Genomic DNA, 16,226 nt, shown 5'->3' on the forward strand with positions numbered 1-16,226 from the left:
GTCAAAGTCCTTAGTTCGTCCTGGGGGAGATAAGGCATTTTAGCATAAACACCATCATACTGGAGAGCTGCACTGAGTTTGACTGGGATGAAGGTAACATTCTCACAGCAGCCCAACACAGTATGATGTTGTGCTTTGGATTTGGGGCTAAATTGGTGTTGATAAACTCTGACATTTTGGCTACTGGTGAGCAGAGCTTGCACAGTGTCAAGGCAGGGAGCAGGCTGGGGTTGGGCAAGAGACTGGGAGGGGACACAGCTGGGGCAGCTGACCCAAAGAGACTCCATGGATATTCTGCACCATATGACATCAAGCTCTGATAGAATTTCAGGGAAGGAAGGAAGTTTTTGGTTCACTAATTTGTCAGCCCCAACAGCCATCACATGTACTGACTCTGATTCCCAGGCATCAGTTGCCTGTCTTCCTGCTGATGGGAAACAGAGAATTAATTCCTCTTTCTGTTTTGCTTACAAATGCATCTTTTGCTTTCCATATTAAAATTGTGATTATATTGACCCATGAGTCTCCTCACCTCCCTGCTACTTTCTCCTGATCCTTTAGGAAAGGGAACTGAGACAATAGCTGGGTGGGTGTTTGTCTGATGGGTGTGGTCAATCCAACACAGGAGCTTGTATGTCAAAATTCAACAATCTTGTTCATTCCAAAAAGACAAAAGACTGAAAAAATCAGATAAAAGCTGATGGGGGGAGATGGTAGGGAGGGAAAGAAGAACCAAGCCAGTTTACTAACGAGCCTGTGATGGATAAGACAATTCACAGAATCACAGAATATGCTGAGGTGGAAGGGACTCATAAGGATTGTCAAGTCTAACTTCTAACTCTGCCAAGGCCATCCCCAAGGGTCATATCATGTGCCCAAGAGTATCATCCAAACACTTCTTGAGCTCTGTCAGGTTTGGCGCTGTGACTACTTCCCTGGGGAGCCTGTTCCAGTGCCCAACCACTCTCTGGATGAAGAATTTCTAATAGCCAACCTAAACCTCCCCTGATATAACTTCAAGCCATTCACTCGGGTTCCGTCACCAGTCACCACAAAGAAGAGATCAATGGCTGCCCCTCCTCTTTCCCTCATGAGGAAGTTGCAACTGCAGTGAGGTCTCCTCTCAGTTTCCTCTTCTCCAAGTGCCCTCTGTGAACAGATCAAGTGGCCTCAGCTGTCCCACATATGGCTTCACCTCAAGGCCCTTCACCATCTTTATTGCCCCCCTTTGGACACTAATAGCTCAATGTCTTTCTTACATTGTGGTGCCCCAAACTGCCACAATATTTAGGGTGAGACCACCCCAGGGCAGAGCATAGGACAATCCCCTCCCTCAACTGGCTGGTGATGCTTTGCCTGATGCCGCCCCAGGACATGGTTGGCCCTGTTGGCTGCCACAGCACTGCTCACTCATATTCAACTTGCCATTGACCAGGATCCCCAGATCCCTTTCCATGGCATTGCTTTCCAGCATCTCAGTCCCAAGTCTATATGAACATCCAGGTTTGCCCCAACCCAGGTGCAGAATCTGACACTTCCCCTTGTTGAACTTCATATGGTTGGTGATTGCCCAGCCCTCTGATTTGTTGAAGTCTCTTGGCAGCGTCTGCCTGCTTTCAAGGGTGTCAATTGCACAGCTCTAACCACTGCTGGATTTGCAGTGGGCATGTATGTGCTGTGTCACAGGTGAAAACGCAACTACTTGTTTTTTATGTGGGAGAGCAATGTGGTCTGTGGGTGGGATTATTTTTTGGTCTGAAGCCGACCTGCAGAAACATGAGTGCAGGTGTTGAGATAAGAGATAGACTGTCACTTTTTCTGGCTGCCACTCTCACTTCAGTCTAGAGGCGACAGCAGAAATGGTGGAGACTCCTGTCTCAGTTTACCCAACATGGGACCTGTTTGTGCCATTGCCTCTTCTTTTCCTCATCCTTGAAGGGGCATGAAACCCTACAGAATTCTGCACATTTATGCTCAAGACAGTTTGCAATGAAACAGATGAGTTTGGAAAATTTACTCTTATGGGTAAATGTGGGGTATCTTCTCATTTGGAGAAAAGAATCTTTAGAAAATTACAACTTCAGCTCTTTCGGGATAAATGGCTATCCTAAGGAGACTGACATCTGTCCAAGCACCCTGGCAGTACCACTGCTGGGAACAACTGTGTTTAGCAATTGCCAGGTTGGAGTTTGGTATTACATCTCTTTGCTCTACCATAAGCTCTTGATGGTGGCAAATGCCTGCAAAGAACAACAGTGGTGGGAGGAGATGAGAAAGGTAGTGGATATAGCTGGGGACTGTTCTCTCCACCAGCCACTTCCATGCCACTTCCTCTTCGTTCCACCAGCAGTTCCCCTCTGGCCCGTGACTTTGAGGCAGCTGTTTATAAAATTTGGTTTAAATGTGGTGCACAGTTACAATGAAAGCATGGGGGGGCACCTTCTGCCTGTCACGAGCCACTGATATCAAAGTGAAAAAATGGTAGGGATAAGCCAGAGGACTTCAAGCTCTTCCTTGAATGTCAGCAGAACATGTCAAGGGAAACAGGATCAGCAGCAGGAGAAGAGGGACCAGGGTTTCCTCACAGAGAGCCCAAAGGGTAAGGCTGATGGCAGACATGTCCAATAATGTGCTGGAAACTTATTCTATTAATAATCCCATTGCTTCAGCAAAACATCAACCTAGGGAGATTGCACTGAATCAGCAGTTTCTTTTCTTTTTTTCTTTCCTGATTTGGTAATCCTGATTGCAAAATCACAGTCAACCTATTGTTGCAGTCAGTGGTGGTACACTGAGAAATGAAAGGCAGCAGAAGACAGGGAGGGAGCAGCAGCAGCAAGCACACGCAAAGGCTGAGCCAGCATGTTCGTACATTATCTCTGGCATTCGTGGTGTGGCTGAGACCCCTCCCGTGCACTGGGAAATCTGCTGCCTGTTTACAGAGGCTGACACCCAGATAGAAACACACTGTGACGCTCCCAGGCAGCCAGAGGCTCACCTGAGTGATGGAAATGTGGCAGCTCGCAGACCGTCACAGGACCACACCAAACAGAAATAAAGGTATGACCATCTGGGTAGGCATCTGCAGTCAGAGGGATTATGACTTTCTCCCTCTAAGTTGAGAACTGTACTTTGAACCCTGAAGCAGTGGAGATCAGGGCTGTCAAAATCAAGGGTGTCTACCCCTGCTTTGCACCCGTGCCATCTGGGTCACTGAGAGTGGCATGGCCACAGCATGACCATCAGTGGTGCAAAAGCTTATCCCTGTACTTCTTCCTCAGGGAAGGATGGCATAGATTTCACCACACCTTTTGTCTTTAGGAGGGCTTTGGAGAACTACAGCTGCTAGCTTATTTTTAATACTTTGTAGTAAAATGGATTTGACTAGAAGTATTGTTAAAAGCCTCTCTGCTGTAAGTCTGCTCTCTGCATGCACCTGAATCACAACCATCCCTATAAACATCCACTTGGCAGTGCAATCATTCCCCATTCATCACCTGGGCCAACAGGAGTAGATAACTTCAGGCTTGCTCAGAGTGGTCAGCTGAACCACCCTAAACCATCAGAAATGGGCTGGATACAAGCCCTTAACCCTAGTGAGGAGGTGATGCCATGAAGGGAGAGGATGCCCAGGCAGTTACTATGGCTCAGCTGATGATGGTAACCTCTAAAGCCACCCTAGTTCAAGGGGACATCTGAGCCCTTTGTAACAAAGCAAGTTATCCAAATTCCTACAGAGTGTAGCAGAATGCATGACAAGGGAGGATTTCTCTTCCTCCCTGCTGGTGATACACTGGTTCTCAGATGCAAAAGAACATTTGAAAGGAGAACAGAAGTGGATTTAAAAATCCCCACATATTTTTGGTCTTTTTTGGACCCCTTTCAGAGGCCTGTACATCAGGTGGAGAACAGAGGGTTTCACTCTGCACACAGGATGTGGATTTCCAGCTCACCTCTACCTGAAGCTTAGGCCCCATTTTATTCCATGGCCAAGCAAAGTAGTCAGGAGGTAGCAGCCCCAGAGATGAAAATAGACCTGCAGCTCAGGAGCAAACTTGGTGACAGGGACTGCCCTGCACCTCACAGAGGGCAGCACATGGTGGTGGCAGCATGGATGTGGAGGACTCTGCCGAGCAGCTACCGGTAGCTTCTGCCTGTGGATTTGGGTGAGTCACTTTGCTTTGCAAAATCAAAATCAAACTTGACACAAATGGAGATGCCAAAATGCAAAATGCCATGGCAAGGTTTTCAGGGCTGAGTTTTACAGGATATGAGCAAAGAAGTGGTGAAGAGTTAGGAATTGTGTTCTTGTGTGTGAAAAATGGATCAGAGAGGAAGAAGGGGCTGGACAGACTGAAAGGAGGCTGCAAGTGTCTTCTCCACATCATCCCAAACCCATTTGGTCTTCAGCATCCCCCGTCCCACTATCATTCGTTTGTCTTTACAGCTCCTTGAGATTCTTTTTCTCCTTGCACTTCAGTAATGCACCATCACCAAAGTGTCATCTTGATGCAAGGTACTGTGTGTTTCAGTACAACAAAGTCCTTAATCTCCCTAAAGTTAACACTGCACAAGGGATCTTCTTGACTTCATGAGGAGGTTTACTTGTGTTAGGATCAAAATGTCCGTCTCATGCCTAACCTTGCTACAATACAGAGATGTTGAATAACTCCAGGTTGAACGTCTTTCAAGATCCTGCCCAAGGCTCCATGGACTCCAAGTGAGCACATGAGAACAGCTCAACATCTTAGCTGTGGGATTTTTTGAGGAACTGTTCAAATTACCACATCGAGGTTCTCAGTAGGCTATAAAAACTGAGCAGATAGGAAATGCATATCAGAAAGCATATCAAATCAGGAGACAGAGAAGAATCCCTTCAGTTCTTTATTGTTCATAATCTGACAAGGCTTTAGGTTAGGCAGAAGAAATTTGTCATGAAAATTAAAGACAGATACGGGGAAGATGGAAATTCAAGTGATATGAACAGTTTCAGTATTTCTGATAAGATTGGGTTTGCTTCAGCTTCTACTACAACCTTTCAGATAAGTGGTAAGGTTTCTTTTTATTCAATGGATTTATATGGATTTTGTCTGGTCTAAAACAACATATAAAAATGAAATATTGCATATTAAATTCTTTATACAGATTTTGCTAGTAAATTAACTGCCATTTAAAAATAGAAGTATGTCAAAATGTCCTTTGTAGTCAAAAGCTGATGCTTCAGAAAAAAATTAGTTATTTTCCTGTTTTAGAAAATGCCTAATTTTCTTGAATAAAACTTTCATGTCTTAATAATTAAGATACTAAAATCACCAGACCCAGTAAGAAAAGTAAGTTTATGAATTTTTAGCTGAACATAAATATTTCATGGCTGACTAAACCAATTAAATTGTAAAACCAATTAAAACATTTTACTCTTTTAAAACTAAGACTTTAAACTCCTGATTACATTACTTTGAAAAAGAAAAAACCTCAAGGGTAACTTACTGAGTGCCTGAAGTAATTATTTATGCTTCTGAAATACTTCTTTTCTTCCTGAACACTGAAATTTGACAAAGTGGTTAATTTCTTTTGCAGTTGCTGGTAATGATTTGTTTTCCATGTTATGACTGGTTTCTGTTTGTTCTGCAGTTCAGTTTATTATTGATTTTTCATTTGTTTTGATGCATACATGCATCACTGTTGGAGTCACATGTATGCAGCACTCTGGATGGAGAGGGCATTGCTTTGAGCAACCCTCTGAATGGCAGCCTGGGACAAATATAAGTGATGGAAACAGGGAATTCAATGACACAGAAAGTGGAGAACTGCCACATTCATACTTGTTATAGGCTAGATTATGTCTTGATGGAATTGAGCTGGTCAAGTTGGCTAAATTAAAAAGACAGCCAAGTGAATTGCAGTGCAAAGCCTAAAGGAGAGAAAGGCAGCCTGCCTTGCCAGCAGGATCAAACACTCCTGCAGCAGGACCTTGCTGCTCCCCATTGATGGAAATTTATTGTGGCCAAGCCTGAAATGGCTGGAAGCAAGCAGTTTGTAGGGGAGAGATGTGAGAGGGTGCCTACTCTACTTTCTGTTGGTTTTTAGAGCCTCAAGGGCAAAGAAAGCCATCCACATGCTGTGCTCGGACAGCCCTTGGTGTCTACCTGCTGCTGCTGACGGCCTGCCAGGGGCTGGTGCTGTACAAAGGTAATGCTACAACCTCAGCGTGGGCTTGGCCTTAAAAGAGAGCTTTGCTGGGTGCTCGTGGGGGGCATGGAATGAGCATGCAGATTGGAAACCTCTGAGGGAGAGCAGAGGCTTCTCCGCACGCCACAAGGAAAACCAGCCGCTGCAGAAAACCATTCCCCCACCCTCTACATGTGCTTTGCATTTGCAAAAGCACTCCTGGCTGCACTCTTGGCTGCAGCAAGGAATGGCACATGAAAATCACCTCCTTGATTCAAACAGGGGTGGTCTTTATCCCCGGGTGTTCTCCCAGGTGCTGAGGAACTGCTCTGCCAAATAGGCATTTCCCCAGCCAGACCGGACAGGGAATATTCACTGCATGGGCTTTTTTTTTTTCCTCAGTGTTTAAGATGCAGGGAGACATATTGAAATTTCAGGAGCAAAATACCTCCAACAATCTGATTATGGAGAGAAGCTTTGCTGAGAAGTACATGGAACATGAAGGAAACTGGAGGAGAAGTTTAGAAGAGGAAATCACAATAATCAAAAGCAGCAATGAAAACCTGATGATGATGGTGAGCAACATCACCCTGGTTGCAGGTATGACTCTATTTCTCTGCTGGCTCTACAGTGGGGAAACCTGGCTCTTCTGCACCGCTGGGAAACCTCAGCAAAAAACCTGGTTCAGATGAACCAGTAGCTAGGGCAAAATTTGGTCTTCCTGTCTGTTAGTGATGCCCCAGTATCCAGGATTGTGGAGTCAGCTCCAGACCTTCTGGCCAGGGAGAGGGACACAGCTGAAGGAGCTGGAGCACTGCCCTATACACACCCACAGATCCCCTCTGTAGCTGCACATGCAGCTCTGGGCTCCTCTGCCCTCCTATAATTTGTAGATTTGGACTCTGGGTGCCTTCTGAAAGGGTGGTATCTTCAGCCTAGACCTCAAGTGTGTCAATCCCATAGTACTATGCCCCTCACTGAGTGCTGACTACTGAAAAATATCCATTAAATATTTATTTCAGGGCCTCCTGGACACAAGGGAGATCCTGGTCCACCAGGTATGTTCATAAATGAGCCACATCTTTTCCTTTTTTCCTCCTTCTCTTTATTTCATCTAAGAGACCTTAAGTGAGGATTTGGGATTTCAGTCTCTAGACACAGATCCTCCTCAGTATGAACATGCTCAACACCCTGGCTACGAGGACACCTGCTGTACCTTTTGACTGATCCTCCAGGAGCCTTGGCTGGCCTGAGTGCTCTTGCAGAGGTCTGTGACCACCACAGAGCATTTTGGCTCTGCCTCCTCACTGATATCCCACCAGAAAAGCTCAAGGGTGATAAAGCAACTGTACCTGGTCATTATCTGCAATAACTATCCCAAGTCAGCATGTGAGACAAGAGAGGACCAGTGAGGGAGCTTATGTGCATCCCACAGTCAGCAGATAGCTGAGCTTTCTGACCCAGACATAGCAATTCCTGCTGTCCAGCTTACTCCAGGACAACTCTGGGAGACCTCCCTTGCTCCAGCTCTGTAGAACCACAACTGAACAGTGCATGTAACAAACAGTCACAGATATAGGACTTTGACCACCCTGTTCCTAGGAAAATGATTGCACAGATTCAGCAATGAGCTGGGTGCAAGGGCTGCCCTCCACAGCCACACACAAGCTGTTGCCCTGGGTACGTGGCGGTTTGGGTAGAACTACACCTACTGCAGGAGATACATATCTCCAGACTGTGAGGATGCAGCATCCTTATCTAACGTTGGCTCCACTTCGAGTAGAGGCTGGACTAGGCAAGAGTTTCTATGCTCCTATGATGATGATCTAAGGTGCAATCCCCGCTGAGTCAGGTCTGTAGCTCATCCATCCCTACTTCTTGGCTACACTGATGAGCTTTTCTGAAGAAAAAGAAAATTATTTCTTAAAAATCATTTTTTCATATCTTCCTGGCTGCACTTACAACATTGAAACAGCACCTCCTGCCAAACAGTGTTATTACATATCAGAGCCCAATAGTTCGGTACATTTTCATGAAAGATCTTCCCAATGGTCCCCATGAGCTGGGCTTGGCTGGATGACAGTTGGCCCCTGCCCAGCCATGCACTCAGCTGAGCTCCAAGGACTTTACTCAAGTGGTTGTGCTGGTCCCTGCCAGCTGAAGATTGGCCTCACTGGTGACCAAAACTGCATGCACAATGGATGATTAAAAAATTCATCTCTTCTTCTCAGCCATTACTGTGAATAGATGATGTGTTTCAGCTAATACATGTATTTTATATCTCAGGGCTACAGGGACCACCAGGGACAAAGGGAAACCAAGGGTTCCCAGGTAAGGCTTTCCTGACATCTGAATTACTTCTGTAGATTACCATAAAGTGGCTTTATGGATGATTTTATGGGCAATCTTGCCCTCAGTTAAGGTGTAAATCAGTAAGAATGTCACTGAAGGAAATAAGGCTATATAATGCTAATGTAAGAAAAAGCAAAACTTAGCTGGAAAGAATCTTATTTTAAAAGTCAATGTGCAGCAGTCACAGTGGGCCAATTTTCCGCTTTCAAGTGCCCACAGATGAGCTGTGTGTCCTGCTTCTGGCTGCATTCAATGAAGCATCACAGAAGTGGTGTTGTCCTTGCAGGCATAAGTGGACCGCAGGGCGAGAAGGGGAGCAAAGGAGATCCTGGTCCTGCTGGTACAAGGGGTGTGCCAGGACTGAAAGGAGAAAAAGGACAGATGGGACTTGCAGGTAAGACTTTTTCACCTCTGAAGATTCTCACATGTATTTCTGTTTAAAATCATTCAACATAAAGCAATAGAAGAAGGCTTCATAGGTCAGTATTTCATAAAAATCCAGGCAGCCCTGAGCATGGCTTGCCAGTCCATGAGGCAGCTGGACAAACAAGACATTCAACCTGATCCGAAGGGGTTTGATTTCGTGTCATGCTTCAGCAAAGCTCCTAAAGGAGGGCTGGGGAAAGGGGTCTTGCAAAATGTTGACTCTGCACCATGGAAGTCTCTTTGTAGAGTGACCTTTGTCTAATGAAAGCCACAGGTATTAAATTATCAGCCTATCCTCAATTAAAGCACCAATGTTTGCAGTAGGATTTTCATGATACAAAATAATACAATATAATTTATATGCACAAGCATGTGTTGATTCTCATTTTAGCGAAACCTTTTTCTGAAAGCTTTGTATCTTACAAAAGCCTGACTTTATACACCTTAAGTAGAAGAGTTATGCAACATGTTTCTCCCATATAACATCCATTAGTGGGCATCTCCTGGATAGCTGTTACTCAGTGGTCTCACACGGGCTAAAAGTAAGATAGGAAAAGAAAGTAGATGATGTGTGGTGCAGAGCAGGGAGGAGAGTTCCACAGATTTTCCATCAGATCCCACATGCTCCAGTGCACTTATTAGCACAAGTTGCTCCAGCAAAGTGATTGTAGAAGGAATATCAAAAAGTGAAGACTTCAGGATAATTCTGAAGCAGAAAGATGAAGGAGATGCAAGTTTTTAAGTGAGGCACTTTAAAGTAGTTCAGCTCTTTTGAAGCATGCTTATCACCTGCTCAGAGAAGAGAGGGCTCAGTGGAGATGAGGTAACTCTGGAAGCATAGGAGTGGAATATGCTGTCCAATATCTCCCCTGTGGCTAGGAGGAGGGAAGGATGCAGACTGCAATAAGAGATATTTAACTAAAGGAGAAAACACTGTAGTGGTAGGCATAGTTTAGGTAATAGACTGGAGAGGTGTCATGGCAACACTGCAAGTCATTAACATCTGGCCAGACAGTCTGACAGAGTCAGAGGTAGATCCAAAAGACCAGCCCTGTTCTACAGCTTTATGGGAATGCCACAGAATGGTAAACACACGTTTGAAGCAAAGCTTTGCTACTGGTGTGGTTAGACAGAGGTGCTCCACAGAGTGCAGAGACAATTAATGTGATTTTTTTAAATTTGTACATGTGTGCTGCATTATTTAATAGGTTCCCCAGGACTGAAAGGTGACACAGGCAGGAAAGGAGACCCTGGGTCACCTGGACCCATGGGTCCTCAGGGACAACAGGGAGTCCCAGGACAGCCAGGTTTCAAAGGTAAGTGCAGAGGACATGATGTGACCCACCATTGGCACTCACATGCTGTGGTGTAGAGCTGCCCTAACTGGGGCATGGAGCTAATGCAATAAACCTGGTTAGCTCTAATGTCAGGATGTTGTTGCAGGTAGCACAGGGGAGCCTGGACCTCCTGGGAAGAAAGGAGAGACAGGTAAGCAGTACAGAAGGTGAAGTTTTTTCTAGAGATATAGGATCCCAGCCTGGGTAAGAGAAGATGATGATTAGATGAAGAAACCATCACAGTGTTATGTTCCAACCTTGTGCAAATTCATCCTGCAGCCTTGGCTGCCTCCTCTGGGCCCCACTCACTGTGAAGAGACTGAGGGGAAAAGAAGGGTCCTCTACTGTTGGAGGGCTGCATCCTCCTTCCTGATGTGTGTGCCCATGCCAGGGCAGAAATTGGCTGCTCTTTCAGGAAAGTACTTGTGCATGTCCAGGCTAACAGTCTGTGAGGAACTGGGTCTGTACAGCCTTTCGCTCCAGACCATCATCCCTGCTTCTCTCAGAGTAGTGCTGCCAGGGGAGGGTTGCAATTTAAAGACCCAGCATTTGTTTTGCCTTCATAGGGTCAGCTCAGTCTGGACAGTGCAGGGGCTGGTGATTGAGCTGTCTTTCTTCATATCTCCTACAAGTTTTGTGTTACATTTCATATGTGCTGCCTTTACTCAACCTCAAGGTGTACCTGGACAGCCTGGATCTGCGGGAAGTCTTGGCCCTGAAGGCAGACCTGGTCAGAAAGGAGAGAAGGGGGACCAGGGGCCCAGAGGTAGCCCAGGTACAATACTACTCAAACCTGTAACTCATTGACCTACTCTGGCCTCACTTGGTATGATGGCTTCACCCTTACTGATTTGTTTTTAATTTTAGGAGTAGCAGGCACTAATGGACTCAGAGGTGAAAAGGGAGAACAAGGAATAAAAGGTAAAGGAGAATAAAACAGGTTTTGGGTCAACAACACACATCATGTAGGCACTGGAAAGGGAACTACAACAGCAGACAGGAGATCTGTTGAATCCTATTCTTGGAGCCCTAATGCATTCCAGAGTGCCATGGCAGTCCTGGGCCTCTGCCAGGCTGCTGGGCAGCGGCTACTCTCCAAAAGGTTGTTTCTGCTTTCTGAAACATGTATGAGGAGGTAATGTTGCCTGAATTATTTTATAATTAGAAAATGCACAAACAAAGCAGCAGTTTAAGATAAACTAAACAACAACACCCCTAGTCTGGAGATAAAGACAAATTTTTCTGGCTGGGGGGAAGACAGGGAAGGGTATTAACTAGCAAGCATCTATTGTCGTCTCCTCCATAGAATTGTAGGATGAAGTATTTTCAGAAGACAACTTAGGGCACATAACCAAAGTCTTTACTTTGAAGCTCCACATGAAGAAGGCCACCTCTCTTTCCCAGGGACCCAAACAATAGGGTGACATGCTGCTGTACAAACCTATCCTGGTGTAATTCTCTTGGATCAGCCCTTTAAAATCCTGAATTCATATAGTGCTACCAACCTCTCATGTCCTTCAAGAGGTGACCAAAATCCAAGTGCTGCACGTTTCTGCCTTCATTGACAGCTGGATGACAGGGATGAGAGTCACCCGGCCCAACGTTGCATGCTGGTTTATGTCTGATGCACCTAAATTTACATGTCTGGGCTCTCCATATGGTTAGTGAAGATCCAGCTGGAGGGACAGTCTCTATCCCATCAGTGGAGTTTAGGATATAAAATAAATCACCAAGAATTGATCTACTTCAGGAGAAGACATTCTCCACTGGCTGTATTTTCTTTTCTGACCTGGTCTGTACCAAGTATGATGTGAAATAAGACACCCAATTCACAGATAGATGCCTATAGTACAGACACCTAAACTAGATAAGTTAAAAGCCATCATAAGTACTAGCTTGCACAAGCTTTTATAAATGTATAAATATCACTCTTATATGTGTGGTTTTTTGTTTTATTTTGATGATCTTAGGTCTTCCAGGGGAAAAGGGAACAAAGGGAGACCAGGGCCCACAAGGTAAATCCTTGTTTTACAGCATGACTTATTCTGATGATGCAAAGCACTTTAAATGCCACTTTCTGCCTTTCTGAATTAACATGAAATTCTCGTAATGTTCTTTCCTTGGGAAGGGACAAAGGCAATGACTTTCATGCTTTACACCCAGGCATCAAAGGCCTTCCCGGTCCAACAGGAAGCAAGGGTGATAATGGCTCTCAGGGTCCAAAAGGAGAACCAGGATTGAAAGGAGCCAAGGGAGAGAAAGGATCTTCTGGTAAGACTGTTTGCCAAGGAGTCTGTGAAGCTGATGGTGCATTTTGGTTCAGGACTGTAGATCACAGACTGGCACAAGCTGTTCTGGGGCACGTTTACAGAGCTCATTTGGAGGAACTCAACAGACAGACAAGAATTCCCATGAGAGGAATGTCCAGAGTGTCATATGTACACTCTGGGAGGTGTGCTAAGAGACATGCAAGTAAACAGATGCATTAGATTTTCTCAAATCACAGATCTCACAGAAAATTGGAACAATCTATGTCCACGCTTTCTATAGAGACATCTTGCAGCATACCATCTCACTGGGATAAATATCATGTAAACATGCCACTTAGGAACACAAAATTGTAAACACCTAATAGTGAGGCTATTTAACTACACCTTGCTAATTGTAGGGCGCAAAAGGTGCTCAAAAGGGCCAACACTACAGCTACTTTCCATCCTTAGCCCCCTCCCTTCCAATCACAGAAGTTTCCAAAAAACCTAAGACCTATAGTAAAAACACCAACAAACCATAGTTACAACAGGCCATGGAAAGCAACCAGTGCTCCATGTGCATCTTCTTTTCATTGTTCATACAGAATAGTAAAGCAATCCTCAGAAACAAAATGAACTAGATCCTATGTGGAGCTCCTCCATGCACTTCTCCTCTGGAGCTTTTCTCCTGAAAGAGGAGGAAAGTGTAACGGGACTGGCTCCAAGCCAAAGACTGCCCTCTCAGTGTGTCTCCTCTCCTGGTCCCCAGAAGGAGACAGCAATGAGTGCTTTCTGGAGGTAGCTTTTGGGGAACAGCTCATTGGGTGTTTTCAAATATCCCTAATCTCAAGACCAAAATGCTCCACAGAAATGTGGAGGATTATTGGGAGCAACTTCCTGCTGTCCATGGGAAACAAATGCCATGATGTACATCTTCATTCAAGTACTTTAGGAGGTACTGTGCCTGCTTCTGAAGTCTGTGAGAGATGTCATTTTACAGGTAGCAGTGGGGAGATACGTTTCCCACAAGTGAGTGGATGAAATTTTAAAAGTGGCCCTTTTCTTCAGCCACACATTAGGAAGACTTGGCTGTATGTTATCTACTTTTTTTGCCATGTTTCTTTTGCATACCCTTAGTCACTTCAGAGTTTTCATTTTCCACAAGGGGAGAGTGTTTTCACATCTCTGACTCACATGAGTATTCAGAACAAGATAATAACTAGATTTCTCCATAAGCAGCTGTCAAATGCTTGTTTTTTTAATTTGGAACAGGTTCCCCAGGAACAAAAGGGAGTAAAGGTGAAAAGGGACAAGGTATGGACTTTCACTTCTTTCACTTGCCTTCTGGTATTGAAGCTACCTAAGATAAAGACTAACATTCCCCTCTGTTTACACTGGTTAACCCATAGCAGAGCTACCAGAATCAAGGGGTTTGTGCTCTGAGTTGCACCCTGGTGTCTTCAGATGCAGGAGGGTGTCTTGAATTGTACCAGCAACTTTCTGGTTCCACTGTGGCTACAGCCATGGAAATGGGGATATCCATCTGGTTTGGGTGGGCACTGCTTCTGCCTTTCAATGTTTTTTTCCTTATGCCCATATGACCCATACAGCAATTTTCTTTTCCCCTGAACTCTCAGCTGGCTTCAATCCTTTTATACGAATCGTGGGAGGAAGCAGGAGGGGCCGTGTGGAAATCTTTCATGAAGAGAAGTGGGGAACAATATGTGATGATAACTGGACCATCCGAGAGGCTGGTGTAGTCTGTCAAATGCTGGGTTTCAGTCGCGCAGTCGCTCACTTCACAGCTGGAGGAGGTGAGTCCACAACTTTTCACCTCCCCAGGCCTGGCATGGCTGGTTACATACACCAAGGAAGCACCACAGCTATGTCACCTATACAAACAGCAGCAAAGAGGATCTCCTCAACAGGGCAGCTCATTCCTCTTGGGATGAGGGAGCTGCATGTCAAGTGCTGCTTGAACTGTGCCCAAAGGCTTGATTTCCAACAAGTCAACCATGCAACTCAATGCATGCCCACTATTCACAGGGCTGCCTTTAAAAAACAGTGCATATTCCTCTTTCTCTTGACCAACAGTTTTTTATTTTTTTCTTTACTTCATCTTCCAAAGGCACTGGACAAATTTGGCTTGATGACGTAAATTGCCAAGGATCTGAAAGTTCAATTTACGACTGTACAAAGCGCGAATGGGGTGTGCACAACTGCAACCACAGCGAAGATGCTGGAGTGGAGTGCAGTTGATGGGACACAGAAGCTGACCTGGAAGCTGATGATGCCTCAACTAACTCTCTCTGGGGCTTTTCTTCATGGTGCAAACCCAATTTCAACAGGCTGTGCTTATAGTCTCCTTACCAGGTCATAAAAATACTGACAAAGAAAGTTGAATTTTTCATAAATCAATAATGGTTTCAAGACTCACAGGCAATCTGAAACATCTCAGCTGTCACAAAACAATTGGAGCTCAGGCACAGGAGCCAGTTCACAGCTTTTCCAGCTACCTGACATCAGCTCATCTGCTGGGGTTCACAAGTGTGTGACCTCTAAGTCCACAGGGGAGGAGATAATCCATGTTAGCTTAGTGCAGTAAGAGAAGAGGCTCAGTGTGCAGAAACAGGCACTGCAGCTGAGCTGGCTAGTCCATCTGTATCACTGTACAGTTGTGAACCTGAGCCTAAAACCCCCAGAGAAGTGCATACACCCAAGACAGCAGATGCTCAAAAACATCAGATGAACTCTCTGGGCATGCAAATATAAATATTCTCCAGAAACTATGCTGATCATAGGTTAAAGTGCAAAAATGAGTGCCTAGGATCTAGGTGCCATGCCATCCTGGTTTAGCACAGCCCTTGTTTTTGACCTTAGCCAGGTCCCTTGCCTTCTGTCTCAGTGTTTCCTACCCCCTTTACCTTATCTGGTGTATAAAGTTAAGCATTTCATACCTTTAGAAATCAGATGTTTCAATAAAGCAAAAAGGATGACAAATAAAAAATGTATCAAAGCATGGTGTATCAGAAATTAAATAAGCTATTGATTGGCATTAAAATCAATAGGCAAATGAATAAATAAACAAACAGATAAATAAAATTGCAGACACACCTGTAGTTGTATTAGGGAGAAAACATTGAACGGGGCTGTCCTGACTCCTGTGCAATTGATGCAATTTACTTTCAATAAATAAAGTTTGCCTATCGAGGGCAAGGGCCGGACACATCCTGATGGGATGCCACGGGCGCGGTGGGACCTGTAGGATGAGCAACGGGGACCGTCGCGGGGCCCATCAGCCACCTCCCCGCGGTCATCCCCATCCCCGCCCGCGCCGCTCGGTTATCTCAAATGCTCCTTCCCGGCACTAAGGGGAGCTCAAGCGCCACCGCCTGCTCCTCAAAGCCGCCGCAGGAGATCCGCGGCATAGCCTCGGCTCTGCTCAACTCGGCTCCACTCGGATGCTGGCCCTGCACCTGCCCCTCCGCCCCTGCTGCTTTCTCACACGGACAACCGCAGTTCCTGCGCATCCCTCTGTGCTCAGCTCTTGTGAGACCCCACCTGGAACACTGAGTCCAGCTCTGAGACCCCGGGCACAGGAAGGACGCCGACCTGCTGGAGAGAGTCCAGAGGAGGCCACAAAGATGCTCAGTGGGCCGGTGCGCCTCTGTTATGAAAAAAGGCTGAGGGAGTT

General features: G+C 45.5%; 1 protein-coding gene across 1 annotated transcript; it reads left to right on the top strand.

The window, feature by feature from the left end:
* The first annotated feature begins 4,827 nt into the window (after positions 1–4,827).
* Positions 4,828–15,727, top strand: MARCO (macrophage receptor with collagenous structure). The gene is made up of 15 exons (XM_071562771.1): positions 4,828–5,049; positions 6,088–6,189; positions 6,571–6,768; positions 7,191–7,226; positions 8,455–8,499; positions 8,807–8,914; positions 10,155–10,262; positions 10,390–10,434; positions 10,960–11,058; positions 11,151–11,204; positions 12,254–12,298; positions 12,447–12,554; positions 13,805–13,846; positions 14,170–14,346; positions 14,661–15,727. Exons 1-15 carry the CDS (start codon positions 4,935–4,937, stop codon positions 14,789–14,791), a joined length of 1,413 nt encoding a protein of 470 aa, XP_071418872.1. The 5' UTR covers positions 4,828–4,934; the 3' UTR covers positions 14,792–15,727.
* The last annotated feature ends 499 nt before the right edge of the window (positions 15,728–16,226 follow it).

Source organism: Pithys albifrons, chromosome 8, assembly GCF_047495875.1.
Source record: "Pithys albifrons albifrons isolate INPA30051 chromosome 8, PitAlb_v1, whole genome shotgun sequence".
Taxonomy (NCBI): Eukaryota; Metazoa; Chordata; class Aves; order Passeriformes; family Thamnophilidae; genus Pithys; species Pithys albifrons.